This window comes from Macrosteles quadrilineatus, unplaced genomic scaffold, assembly GCF_028750875.1.
Source record: "Macrosteles quadrilineatus isolate MER2022 unplaced genomic scaffold, UCM_ALF_1.0 Scaffold_6__1_contigs__length_79288215, whole genome shotgun sequence".
Taxonomy (NCBI): domain Eukaryota; kingdom Metazoa; phylum Arthropoda; class Insecta; order Hemiptera; family Cicadellidae; genus Macrosteles; species Macrosteles quadrilineatus.
The window spans coordinates 44,654,984-44,670,430 of record NW_026542599.1 but is presented as its reverse complement, the minus strand read 5'-3'; the positions used below and the strand labels follow the sequence as shown (position 1 = coordinate 44,670,430).

The 15,447-nt window shown below is 32.5% G+C and overlaps 2 protein-coding genes across 2 annotated transcripts; one reads left to right on the top strand and one right to left on the bottom strand.

Annotated features, from left to right (window-relative positions):
- Positions 1 to 3,453: 3,453 nt before the first annotated feature.
- On the bottom strand, positions 3,454 to 4,266 carry LOC128997496 (uncharacterized). The gene has a single exon (XM_054423135.1). It carries the CDS (start codon positions 4,264 to 4,266, stop codon positions 3,454 to 3,456), a length of 813 nt encoding a protein of 270 aa, XP_054279110.1.
- Positions 4,267 to 5,580: 1,314 nt separating this feature from the next.
- On the top strand, positions 5,581 to 14,490 carry LOC128996504 (ejaculatory bulb-specific protein 3-like). The gene is made up of 2 exons (XM_054421881.1): positions 5,581 to 5,901; positions 14,169 to 14,490. Exons 1-2 carry the CDS (start codon positions 5,703 to 5,705, stop codon positions 14,411 to 14,413), a joined length of 444 nt encoding a protein of 147 aa, XP_054277856.1. The 5' UTR covers positions 5,581 to 5,702; the 3' UTR covers positions 14,414 to 14,490.
- Positions 14,491 to 15,447: the final 957 nt, after the last annotated feature.

The following is a 15,447-nucleotide window of genomic DNA, read 5'->3' as shown; positions in this document are numbered from 1 at the left end:
TATTTACATGCTTCAATACAGTTTAAAGACCATTTACATTGAAGCAGTTCATGCACTTATAATATTATTGCTTCAGTGGGTTTCTTCTTGTCTTTTCACTTCATTTTTACTTACACTTTCATGCCATGCATTTAATACTAACATAAAAACAAAATTATCAATAACTATAACAACAATGTATATATATTTAAAAAAGATTAACAATGATAAATTATATAAATATATAAATACTGAGTGTAAAAATAATAGAACAACGAAAAATATATAAATTAACATTTACTGATTGATTAATACTGTTTTTAATTTCAATTTGAAATTGTTTATGTTGTCAGAGAAAATATCAATATTATTGCACTTTTTTATTACGTAATTGTAGTCTTTCATTAATCGATAGAGGGGGGAGGAGGCATGGGCAGTGGTGCGGCTGTAGGGCAACGAGAAGAGATGTTTGTTTCTACTATTGAAGCAAGGTACGCGATAAGACAGACCGGCCAGGCTAGCAGCGTCGTCAACCTCTCCACGCGCCAGTTTGTACAGGAACACCTGACCTATGATCGTTCTCCTCAGATCTAGACTCTGCAGCCCAAACAGTTGTAATAAATCATGGTATGGAACATCGTACGTATAAATATTAAAACATTTGTAAAATAAGAATCTTAAAAACTTTTTCTGGACTTTCTCTAAAGCATCTTTAAACTGTAAATGATATGGATTCCAAATTATGGAACAGGTTTCTAATCTTGATCTGACCAGCGAATGATAAAGCATAATTAATGTTTCAATGTTTCTAAAATTTGTACTTTGTCTAATTATAAACCCCAACATTTTACTTGCAGCAGCAATGCATGTTTCAATATGAAAATTAAAAGATAGTGCAGAATTCATGTGAACACCTAAATCTTTAATTTTGTTTACTCTACTAATTAAAATGCCATTTAAAAAATAGTTATTTCGTAAAAAATTTGTAGTCCTAGTAAAAGTCATTAGTTGACATTTAGAAACATTAAAAGTCATTTTGTTTGAAACACTCCACCTATAAACATTGTCAAGATCTTCTTGTAAGCTATTTGCATCATCAAGACTATTGATATGCTTAAACATTTTTAAATCATCGGCAAATAGAAGTGAATTTGAATTTAAAATACAGTCACTTAGATCATTAATTAGTATTGTAAAAAGACAAGGCCCTAGATTCGAACCCTGGGGAACCCCAGATTGGACATTGAATACAGCAGAGGAAAATCCATGATAGAAAACAAATTGTTTCCTATTAACAATGTAAGATTTGAAAAAATGCAATAAATCATTTGACATGCCATACCAATGCAGTTTCTGCAACAAAATTGAATGGTCAACCTTATCAAACGCTTTGGCCAGATCAAGAAATAACGTGTCTGTCTGAGCCCCAGAATCCAGACCAGAGGAAACGTAACTAGTAAAATTTAATAAATTTGTGTTAACTGATCTTCCTGGGACAAACCCATGCTGGTCATTTGAAATGTATTTTTGAAAATGTCTGAATAAATATTTGTGAATAATAATCTCAAATATCTTCGCCGGTACAGATAACACTGCTACCGGTCTATAATTTAAGACTTTGGATTTTTTTCCACTCTTAAAAATTGGAGTTACTTTGGTTGTTTTCCATCTTTCGGGAAATATATTAGTTTTCAAGCTTAAATTGTATAAAAATTCTAAAGGCCCAACTAAAAATTCAGAACAACCTTTAAATAAATATTGTGGGAGTAAATCTGGACCAGTAGTGCATTTTGATTTTAAATGTTTGATGGCGTCCTGCACATCCTGACAGCTGAGGCGAGGCAGTGTGAGGCAAGACGCGCCGGTCAGACACGGCCCCTCCACCGCGCACTCCACACTAGGCTCTGTAGTGTAACTCTCGTACACAGAACTAAAATATTCCGCGAATGCATTTACAACCGCTCCTCCGTTATCCAGTCTTACTCCATTGTGCTCCATTATCATAATTTTATTTCGTTCAGATTTTTTACTTTGAATAAAATTCCAAAACTTACTGCTATCAACATTTATACTATCTTCCACTCCATTTACATAATTGCGATATGCTAGATCAATTTCATTTTTTACTGCTGTTCTCTGGACTTTAAATAAGTTATAAGCTTCATCAGTGTTTACTTTTTTCCACCTTCTTCTAAGTTTTTCTTTACGTTTTAAATTGTAAATAATAGAAGGAGTAAACCAAAAGGGATATTTTGCTTTTTTATTTTTCTTTAATGGACAGTTTTTATCAATTATTTCATAAAGTGTGCTATAAAAACAATCTAGAGCATCATCGACGTTCAAAATAGAATATAAATTTGACCAGTCAGCCTGTTGTAAATCTTCGTATATTTGTAGAAAATTGGCTCGTCTGAAACAATAACCAGCTGACTGGGTTGACCTTGAACGACCAGATAACGGAGTAGCCAACACAACAATTACCTCCAAAGCCGGATGATAAAGATCTTCACTAACTAATTGTTCACCGCTTCTCGTCACCACTACTTCCTCACAATTTGATATGACTAAATCCAATGTCTTATTTTGAAAGTTACGAATATCATTCTTTAAACTTAAACCATGCAAATTCAAAAAAATAAATAATTCTTTACATATATTGTCACCTTGATCCAAGCAAAAGTCCTGACCATAGATTGAAATATTAAAATCACCTAATACAATAATATCACAGTTCGATAATGAATTTAACTGTAAAAAACAATCAAAAAATCTTTGGTATGCTACTAACGGTGACCTTGGCCTGAAATAAACAGTACAAATATACAATCCTCTCCCCTTGCTATTTACAACTTTTACACAAACACTTTCACAACCAGGAATTGAATCATTAAAAATGTCGACTACGTTACACAATATATCATTTTTTAAGGCTAACAATACTCCCCCTCCTCCCTGTCGGCCTGAAGTTTCTAAATTTCTGTCACATCTAAATACATTAAAACTATCAGGAAAAAATTCCGATGAATTAATACCAGGTTGTAGGTTTGTTTCTGTTAGAGACACAATTTTGTAATCGCTTGTTAAGATGTTACTAAAAAAAATGTTTGATTTTGTTCTCAGACCTCTGACATTTTGGTAGTAAACTATATTATCAAAATCATTATTTACCATTAATAAGTTTTAATAAAAACATAAATAACATAGAGAAAATTCCTATTTTTTTTTTTTTTTTATGGACTATAAATACAGCAATAAATAGAAATATAAATAATAAATAAAACATAACATTTAAGAAGTCGAAGAATAGCATGTATAAATAGACAAACAGAATTGTATTCATGCAAAAATAATTTAATTAAATGCTCATAAAGAAGTTTAACGTGCATTGTATATAAATTTGATGTAAATAAATTATGAAATAGATTATTAAAATATAAATTAAGCATTTGATTACTTACAATTACAGTCATTGTTTTACATGCTGTCAATATCCACGTCTGACCTAATCTTGATAGCATCAGTGTCCTTATTTCGTCGCACGAAGATGCTGCAGTTCGCCGTCCACACCTGGCTGTAGCCCTTGGCCTTCGCCGCATCACGCGTCTTCTTCAGCAGGTCCCTGTTCTCTGGCGTCAATGACTCGTTGACGTAGATCGAGTCTTCGCTGCTGAAGCCAAGGTCCGAAGCTTTAAGATTGCGGCGTTCTTTACGTTTATTTAAAAAAGCGTCCTTGTCCAGACGTCTGACGAAGCGAATGATGATAGGCCTCGGCGATGTATTCGTAGGATCATACTTCCCCATTCTATGTACAGCATCAACTAATTTCTCCGACCAATCTTGGAAGTGTAGAGCAGTTGCTAACCGTCTTATAACGAACATAATTTTTTCATTGTTGTCCTCCGGGATACCGTAAATAATTAAATTGTTTCTATGTGAATACTGTTCAAGATCACGAACTTCACGTTGCACTTTCTCAACCGATTTCCCGAATTTATAAGTGTCCTTCTTAGTCTTCTGTACCTCGTTTTCACACTCTCTTATCTTCAAATCTTGAGTAGATATTAATTGTTTAAAGTCATTGATGGTTGCATGGCATAACTCAATAGATTCACACATGTCTTTTTGTTCTTTTTTAATTTCGACGATGTCATTAGAATTCTTCTCAAGAATTTGTAAAATACTATTAAGTTTAGTGTCTATAGATTGAAGTGATGGCGACGTTGATTCAAGCTCACCTTTATTAAGTTTGGCAGTGCCACGCGTCGTTATCTTGACTCCCTCAGTCATAATGGCGTTCACTGATAACGACCACACACTGATCGACCCCGGCCAAAAATTCTTCAATATTACGAAGAACTCACTGCACTTTATGCCCAACACTTACGATAACGGTAAACACAGTTCTTAATTACACTCAGCAGATAAATATTGTAGTTTACCGATTAAAATTTACCAGTAAAAATGAGTTAATTAACGGAGCCGATTTGCTAGCGTGTCATGCACTGGTCATCCCCACTCTTCCATTCGTTCTTGTTTAGTTGTTTATACCACATTATTAGGATCATGTGAGCCTTCCAAAAGGTCACTTTTACCTTTTGGTAGTGTTAAAAATGTAACTTAATGTTCACAGTCATAAATGCTTATTGACAACATCACAATCCGTCGTTGGCTTAACCAAACTGAATTCTTTTAACACTGTGGAACTGGAAACAACTTAGGTAGTGGAGTTGAACTGCTACATCACCATAGGTATTTTAGGATCAAAATTCAAAATATTAGTATAATAACGATGGAAACACAAAGATTTGGGTTTTCATAAGACGGTATAAGTAGTCTGTTATTTGAGATTGTTTGTTCACTTATCTTGTTTTGCTTTGTGAATATGCGTCTCCAATATCACACTCTTATAGAAAACTACATAGAGAATAAAAAAAAAAACCCAGGCTCGTTAAAATACTTTTACTGTGTCATTGCTCTATTCATACAAATCCAGAAAAAACCGAACAAAAATATCGAAAAACAATTATGCACTTCAAATAGCTTATTCAAATAAACTTGTACACATGTATACCAAATTCAATCGAAACCGGATGATTTTTACTTGAGTTATCGTGCTAACGGACACACACACATATATCAATGAATTTGAACAGATGCCCTCTGGGGAGTAAGGGCATCAAAAACAGTAAATCGGTCCCGGGTCCATGAGACGGTAATAGCTTATTCCCTATACAGAAAACTGAATCTTTCCCGTTAATTCACTACCACTGGTGGAATGTGGTTAGGTTGGGTTAGGTTTTTCTAACTCTATACTGAACTCTACACTAACCTAACCAAAGTTTAATTCACTACCACTTCTATTGCTAATAATCTATTGCTCTAAATACTTGTGGTAGTGAACTGACGGAAAGATCCAGAAAATGCTCTAAAAACAGCCGATCAAATTCTACAACAACCAATTTCCAATTTGCATTTTCACGAGTCTTAACGTGAACGTGGTGCACAAATCAGGATCAAAGATATCGTCAAGGTCGCTTCTAATTAAACGATGCAACTCAGGAAGGATGCCTCGAGTGGTAAGCTGGTAAGTGTGTCGTCCCCCAAGGTTCAGTCAGTCGCAAGCGGTCCTTCAACCAGCGAGGTTCAGCGGTTCAACTGTTCAACTGCCAGTGTAGACAAGTTTAGTGAATGATCACTGAGACTTGTGACGCGGGAACCTCGGCATGTTGCTACCCCTGATCCTCATACTGTTGTCGGGGTGTGCTGCGCCCCAGAAGACTAGAGATCCTGCCAAGAGAGCGCTCTATCGCCTGGAGAAGATTGACGTCGACAATATGCTCAACAATAACAGGATCATGACCAACTACGTCAAGTGCTTTGTGGGGAAGGGTGCGTGCTCACCAGAGGCAAGGGATTTTAGAAGTGAGTATTTTAATCGTCTTACAAGAAATGCTTTTTTAGAACTATACTGTATACTGTCTTTTATATACAACATCTTCGATATATGATCTACACTCACAGCTCAGGGGCTACAAAATGCAACATTTTTATCATTTGACTTTATTTTAGAGGCATTTCAGGGTAAATCAATTAGGGTGTTTTAATTCTTAACTATTTTAACTAGTTGCTCTTATTTATTTTTATTAACTTACTTTGATTTAAATTGTTTAACTATTTTTAACTGTTGAATGTGTATAACGGTCGTAATTGTTTTTTCCATGTATATCATTAGTTGGATTATTATAGCTCATATTTTGATGACTGAGCGCAATTAAATCATCTAACATATTTTGATGATTTAGTTTTAATCTTTAAACGTGTTCAAATGTTTACACTTACCTTACTCATAAAGCTTATTTATTATTCATCAATAATAAAGAACATTTAATACTTATAAGTCTGATAATACAAACAGTAAAATAATTCAAATACGTTTGATAATCAAAACTGAGGGATTGATTATTTGCTAGTTTAATTGCCTGCCATATTTTAATTACTCAACTTTTTTATAAACTTCTTTTTAAGTATACCATTGTTTTGAATGTAAAATTGTGTAAACAAATACTTGGAGTGTTAAAACCATGTTGGCATTCATCGCCCAAAAATAGTTGTGTGATTTTAATACTGTTTCTAAATTTTATATATCTTAACATTTTGGGGAAAGGCACTCGTTCATCAGTTTCTCATTTTTAACCTTGAGTAAATCTTAGATTATGATTATTTTTACCTTTGTAACAACTATTACTTCAAAACGACTGTGGCACAGTGTTGCGATTCTTAAGCTAAATTTAAGTGGTCAATTAGAGTAGAGTAGAGTGCAATGCCTTTTTTTACCGACCAAGACCAGATGTTTATTTTAATGATGAATGTGTAATAAATCTTTCTTTGTTTAAAGTGAGTCGACCTTCTTCTTGCACCTTAGCATAGTACATTGGCATTAGAGTTTGTTATTACTTTTAAATATGTTAACTTATTATTTTTAATAGTTAGTTTATAAATAAAGTTATTAAAATAAACAAAGATATTCGTATTTGTCTCATTCTGTTAAAATATTGGGCTGTTGTTCAGTCAAGCAATTAACTGATTCAAGACAAAAATATAATAGTGGTTAGATTTGTACTGCAGTATTCTGTGCGCGTTTCGGATCTCATATCGAAAAGCTTCCTTCATTAAATCTAAAGTTAATTTAGTATTAATATCTTTTGGGAACTGGCTAAGAAAAGAGACAACGATGTGATCATGTATTCAGCATATAAACATGAATTAACCTAACCTAACCCAACCTAACATAACATATGTTTATTTTCAAGATTATTTAAGCCAGAATGTATGATATTCTGGTGAGTGGTAGCTTTAGGCTTAAGGACTATATAAATAATTCAAAAAATATGTAATATCATACATATGTATATATGTATGTATATATCGTATCATATTTATGTTTCCCTCAGAAATTTGTCCACGATGTTGCAAATTTAACGAATTTATTTATAAAGCTATTTAATTAAAGTCTAAAATAATGCTCAGCTGCATACAAATGAAGAAATCATGCACCATGCCTCGTTGCGCCAATTCCATTGAGTATATTTTTGTAATCCGATTTCGTGAATTTTAATTTATTTAATTTGTTTAGAAATAATTAAAAATTGCTAGAGTTTCAAACTATTGATACAAATGTGTCTAAAGCTAATCCAATCTTATATTCTCGCTTCACGATGGTATACTTATGTGTATATAGGAAAACAAAAAACAAAACGATGATGTTTTAACGCAATCATCTCATACATATAATAGTCTCATTAGGCCTTTATCCCTTGTTTTGTTGTTATATAATGTAATTCCTGGAAAATCTGCTTCGATACAAATGATTCTTGAAATTCCTAATGTTTATACGAACATTGGTCTAATACTCATGTGGATTTAAATCATTCACTTAGCAAGCTTACTTTCAAAGTAATTAACAATCAATTACAAGACTTCCTCATAAAGTATGATTTTATAGTGTCTGTATAGTTGAAATTTTACTAAATGCACTATTTACCGATATCTGTTAAGAATAATAATAACCTCTATAATAACAGATCAAATCTTTCGTACTTTATACTTAAAGTATTTCTATTAGTCCTTAACCTTGAAGGAAACAGTTTATCGCGTTCGTCTATGCTACTTGACGAAAAATCTAACATTTTTGTTGAATCTACTTCCTTGCCATTATACTTGTGATTTAAATAATCCTTTGACTCCTCCCGGTTAGCCTTGGAATGTTAAGTGTTAATTCCAGACACTGATTTATTTATTCGATACAAATAGTTTAACATTAAAGATATTTACTCTAAATAATATAAATGGACTTCTCAACCCATTACACAATCTGGAACATGTTTTATGTGTATTTATACAATTCATCTTATTTGTATATTTTCGCCGCTGTCACAAGTTAAGATAATATTTTTTAAGACTGTTGAGTATTATTGACCTATACGTACTTCAAATAGACTTATATCATCTAAATGTAAAAGTGAAGCTAATTTTTCTGTATATTTCTTTTTTAGAACCATTTAAATGTGATCATGTCGTCTAAATATTTCTCTCTTACCTTAGCCTAAATTTTACAGTACTTAAAATTTGCAGGTGAACTAAGTTTTAATTTTAAACCAAAAACAAGACGAGTAGACCAAACGTGTCAAGTACAACCACGCTGAGTTTGGAGTCCATTTGACCGCAATCTTCAGACAGAAGCTCGCAACTAATTATTTAGAACCGCAATAACCATTTCCAGGAGCTAAACACTGGAACCAGTGAGTGACCTTGGAGTGCTTGTGGCGCGGTTGTCTTCACCTACCTTGAACTAGACGTTCTTCACACGTCAACTATTTGGAGTAAAAACTATATTTCGTTGTATACCTAGGTAGAGTAGTAGTTTTAGTGCTTAACTAACAGCCAAAAAGTTGCTGGGCAAAAATCCTGAAAGCAGTTCTTGATAACTGGACTTTTAAACGGTGCTGGCTATTAAAACATCCTATCCTAACCCTGGTTTTCTCAACATCTATCGTTGGCCTTGTGTTATAGAATAATACAAAATTGATAGTTGATAAATACTATCTAGGTCTAGAATTCATCCCGTTTGGGATTGAACTAGCCACCTTCAAACATGAAGTTGTGAACTATAACCCTCGCCTACCCAGGCAGTTGTTATTGCATACAATATTTCTTGTGTTGGTAAAACTAATTAAGTTTTCATTTGTTATTTAGTTATGATTCAGTAAATTAAAAACCAGTAACATGTCTTCAATTATTCAAGATTAACCACGATGATCCAAGATTAATCCAAGATTAGAATGTGTTTAATTTGCGTCGGTTGACCTTTTGGTGTTTAAGGCCGGTATTACACTATCATAGTTCTATGACATATTATATTATCATAGTTCAAAACCATTATAATAGTTGGTACATTACACTGTAATAATTTTCATCAAAGACATATGATAATAGATATATGTCATAGAACTATGATAGTGTAATACGGGCCTAAGGAGTTTTAAACCTTAAGAAGCATGACTATTTTGTAAAAATATGTTAATGATACCAATTACCAATATTGGTATGAATCAGCTGGATGAATGACAAATCTAACATCTGTTGGTAGTCATTTAAGAAATATTTAGTTAAAGGAACAATACAAAAATTATATTCTTCATCAAAATTATCAATTAAATATACGTGTAATTTGTTTACAGTTTTATTCACAAAATCTTATACTTCTCAAATCGGTTCTTTCGAGTTCCACTTGGTGTCCTAGTTTTAAAAGTTTTTTTAAACAATACGTTTTAAGCTCTCAGAGGTCTGACTACACTTTTAATTAAATTGGGCAAACTCTCGTTACATAGACAATAATTTCAAAATGGCTTAAACAATGTCATGACATGTAGATATTGACCATTTGAGAAACAAATTAATTAGGCCTAATGACAATAACATGGTAATACACCAACAAAATAATGCAGATAAGACGACAATGTTCTCTAAACCTTTATGTAGCTAATTTTTCTCGTTTATATTCCTTCTCTGATTAACTGATTCATTTTTTGCCTGTAATTAAAATGATGATGAACTCCGTTTTAAAAACAAATGAAAGAGGTTTGTTTTAAAATGACAACTTGCTGAAAAGGTAACGAAACGATTCGCTAGTTTATTTCACAGCGCTGCAACTCATCTTTGAGTTTATACTGTTATAGGCATGATTTGGCATTTCCTAATTGACTTAAACAGTAACATCGCCAAGAAAGAATGTAATATAATACATCACAAGGTCATAACAAAAACCGGTTTACACGCTGACAGGAAGAATGTTTTTTGTCTCGTTATTGTATTCATAATGCATTGTTTTTTTGCTTCAGTTCACCGTCTGAGTATTCTGTTACTCGACGAGACAGACATATTCTATATCATCATCCAGTTATGCAATGCTAAGTTGTATCTGTACTCGCAACATCACATGTTATTTACCCCCATCAACAATTACACACTAGTTACCCACATTGTTGTACATGTTAGCCAATCCTCTACCTGCATTGATCCCTTGTGCATTTTGCAATAAATACATCTGGATGATAACAGGCGGAATGGTGATTACTTTTGGTAATTCCATTTAGGAATTTAATTTAAAATTTTCTCATATCATGCCTTGCTAGAGCATTTTTGTTCTTTTTGAAATCAAATATCATACACACTTACATCTAAAAAACCAAACCATACTTTTTGCAGGGTGTGAACCTTACTTTTTCCGAAGGGCCATAACACCTTACATACTCCTATTTTTCGTGTTTTAATATAACTACTGTAATAACAAATTACGGCTTTAATATTATCAGATTTTGATGTAGATATGAATTTAGGTATCATCTAATGTTCAATGCCTTTTTTAGCCTTTATAATAAATAATTGTGTAAGTTTTTCTTTAGGAACGTCCAAACACAGGTCTTGTTTCAATAAAACAAGCCTTTGTTAAACAATGTCATTAATTAATACCACGATTACAAAATCCATCTGGGTCCAGAACTGAACCTATTTAGCGAAGATCCCGCAAATTGGATTGTGAACGTGAATAGTTCTGTCGAAATCTAATTTTGCTTATGTTGGTCTATTTAATTTCCGAAGAACTTTAAACAGAAATAGAAACCAAAAGAAAGTTGTATGGATACATTTCTAAAGGAAGGCAACATTGCTCAATACTGATTACCTACATATCCGCTGTTACACATCCTGTGTTAACCTTGTACCCGTATTAATCGATTGCCAATTTCGCAATATTCAGCAACCGTACAACTAATTGCATCGATATAAACTGTTCTCTTTATTGGTATTTTTGCCACGAAAGGTAAAATTATATTTTACTTGTTCAAATGTCAAATCTAAGTACGATTGGTAAACATGTTATGGTCTTTCTCTTAAACATGAAAACACGTGTTTAATAAGTTAAAACTCTACGTATTATTTCTATTTTTTAGGGTGTACCATGTTTCCAAGATGTTCAAGATTCTTAAGTATGGCTCTAAAAGACACCGAACAAATAAATTATCATTACAATGGTTGGAGTTTCAACCCAAGAATAACTCAAACAAATATGGCTCATTAGTTCTGTTACACTCCGTCTCAGAAGTGCTGACGTTTGTGCTACTTTAGCTTCAGTTGTTGTACAAGTTGCTGATTGTTACTTTCTAAGAAAATTTTTAAGTTTAAATCCACAACATCCTTGTCATAAAAAAATATTGTTGAATGTAATTAAGTATACAGTAATTATTTAGAGTGGACAAGTTTAGTCTTGCAGTCTGCACTGGAGTTCAGAATTAAATTCCATCTAATTACCAATTAAGGGATCTTTTCATAAAGTTTGCTTTTAATTTAATTAAAAACCATCCTCTAGGTTACCGCTCCCCTAAAGCTGTCACATATCTAAAAACAATATCCATATATAATTCAGGCAAGGGAACTTATCTGAATTTGTTAATTCACTCTTCAAATACTGATGATTAAATTACTAGTACATGACAAAAAAGGCAATTTAGTATTGTTTAATTGCAAACCATTAAAATATTAATACACATACTGCAATAAGAATTGTTTTTTGTGTCCACACTGTTGTTTTTAAATAATGAAATCCGTAATATTAGGGTTTTTACACACCAATTTGCAATATATATTAATAAAAAAGGAGGGAGGTGTCTGTCTTTGTAATTTTTCACTACACAGTAGGGGGACAAATTTTTCCAAATTGGCTGATCCAACACTGGTTCAAATTAGAGTTAATATTTTTTCAAAAAATATTTTACGTACTCAGGACTACTATAGGCTTCTCCCATTGCTAAAAGCAACCTTGGTTTTCACTTCCTCCCTGGGCTTTTTAAAATTCTGGGACGAAGGTTTGGAAGGTCAATACATTACAGCAAAACGAAACTACAGCTTTCATATTTGTTTATTTAACGTTTTTATATAACTTTTCAAATAGTTTGTTCTAATTATAAAATACCCCCGCCGCAGCAAACCTGCAGACTAAGCGAATTTCCATTTGCCTGATTGGATTTACACTAAAATATCTCCTTAAAAATATCACATTTATTCCCTATTTAAATAGAATCAGCTTAACACATACTTAGGTTTGCTGCAACAGGGAGGGTAAAAGTGTTTTTTTTTTTTGTAAAATGTTAATAGTTTGTAAGAAATAAAAACATTTTCCAAATTTGGGCAAAATATGTTAATAAACAAGCAAACTACAACAGTTTACTTATTCTCCATAAGAATAACATGAGAATTTTAAATTTAAATTTTTTTGGAATTTTCTCCGTAACCATTAGGCGCATTATAACGCTTCAATATACTAAATTATTTGTTTTTATAAGTTCTACAAAATTGTTTGGAAAGAAATTGCAAAATGTTATGTTTTTTGGGTCAAAAATGGGAAAAACCCATTTTTACCCCATAAAAGGCCCCATAAACCCCCGTTCCCATGGTCCGATCATGCTGGTTCGCGAACTCGATCGAATAAACGTAGGTTTACACGTTTGTACCAAATTTCATCAAAATCGGATGATTTTTGCTCGAGTTATCGCGCTAACGGACACATATATATATAAATATATATATAAATATATATATAAATATATATATAAATATATATATATATGAATTTGAACGGATGGTATTTTTGGCCTCTAGGGACCTCAAAACGAAAAAAAAAAATCGGTCCCGGGTCCAGGTCTTACCATGAGTACTACAGTAATAGCTTATTCCCTATATGGGAAATTCGCTAAAAAGAACCTCTGATTCCGAAACATAAACAAAAATCATAGGAAAAACTACTAGCCTATGATATGTACAGTATTTGTTATATAAATCAAATTCATGGATTTAATCGTACCATTTACAACCCTATTAATGTGGACTACTTTACTACCGTAGCTGCCTTGTATATAATCTGTGTGATGACGCTTCTAATCTGTAAACTAGTAATTTGCCTCTGAGCAGGTTCTCTTGTGGAAAACCCATGTAGAAAACCGGTTGAGAAGTTTATATAAAACGCTGAAGATGGTTCATAGACTCGTGGTTTTGTACAATGCATTAAAAACCTTAGGAAAGGTCATGAAATTAAATCCTTTCCTTAAGATGATTTGGATTGCGATACCCCCTAACCCTAAAATTGTTAATGAACAGTAATGTGAACGTTTTACATTATTATGTGAGGAATATACTTCGAATAAAACTATTATCAATCGAAACTTCTGTTTGAAAAAGTCTTAAATTTTTTTTTCTTCAAAATCGAACATTTTTTACAATATTTGTAGGAAATCAAGTGTGAAGCTTTAAGAATTTTAAAATACGACGTTTTTTAATTGGTTTCTTACTGACAAAATTAAAGATTCCCTCCCGGTTTTCAAAACTATGTTAAATTGCGTAAAATAAATTTTATAGTTTTGTTACCTGTATAAGATAGAAGCCAGTAGTTCAGCAGGAGTGTGTCGGAGGCTAAAATCTATGTTTATTTTGGATCTTAAGCTTAACATACAAATGGAAGAGTTGTATCCATATTCAAATTTTGTATAAATAAAGAAATATTGTGTTATCACCATTCTCCATCTAACATTTAATATTAGCCTTGTGGGTTGGTTTTCTTACAATCCTGCTTACTGTTTCAGAATTGATTCCCAAACTGACCGCTACGGCTTGTGGCGATTGCACTCCCAATCAGAAGAAAATCATCAAGAAGATCTTCCTGTTTATGTACTTTGAGCGAAGTAGTGATTGGAAGGTCCTACAGGAGAGGTATGATCCCAACCGCAAGTTTGAGGCAAAGGTCTGCGAGTTCATGGGTATAGAGAAGGACAAGAAAACTGTAAGTGAAATGAGCACAAACGTGACGAAAACTGAAGAGAAAACGTGAATTAAATCAATCCTGGTGAAGACTACAAGACTGTTTTGTACATATTTAGAATTAAAACTTTATTTTATTGTTTATAAGCGTTTCATTCATTCACGCATTTCTAACTCAGTTCAATTTCAATGCACGAGCCGTTTTGTGTTTCACAGTTGAGGTATTTTCCAATTCGTCGCAGCCTTCCAACCTCCCATAGGTTCAGTAGTACCAATGTCTGCAGAAATGGACAAGTTTCGAAATTATTCCCAACATTCACTCCTACAGTTCCCGTTCAGCTGTTCACTGCTGTGTGATGATAGCATTGAGTAAGTAATACTTAATTATGAACACTGTTTAGGCACATGAAACTTTTGCAAAGAACATATAAGTCTAATAAAGCTATAAACTTAAAACACACTTTAATAATTAAATACTAGACTACTTTCTTATTAAAATATTTTTTTCAAACTTAATCGTATTTTCAAGTAAGCAAATGTTTTCTCTTACACCAAAAAGGTATGAAACAACAACATAAATATGGTTTTAGTCATAAGTACACTGTATTGAATTTTAACTTAATTATATGCCTTTATGGAAGAATAATAACAGTATGTAAAACATTTAAATGCTTTACTATTTATGTAATGGAATTAAATGTAATATTTTCTTAGACGCAATGTCAATACAACTGCTATGTTCGTAATCTGTTTATAGGAAGTAAATTAATTAGTCAGTGTCTTACTTAGAGACAAGTTCAGTGAGTAATCGATAATGATGTTGTCGTTGACCTATTTTCTGTTTTCTCTAACTTCAAGGAAATCAATTACTTTTAATATGATTGATTCAGGTTTGAGTTTCCCCAATATAAGTACACGACCTCGAAACGTAGTTGATTATGAGCAATGTGTAGTGTTTGTTAAAAATATCTAAAAAATTAATAATTTCCAATATCATAATTATTTTAACTTAATGTTTTTAGACCTAGTAAAACTCTTCAAAATGTTTCTTTTACCGATTCAAAATAAACTCTCTTGTTCTTGTTCAGTAAAATATTTAGATAT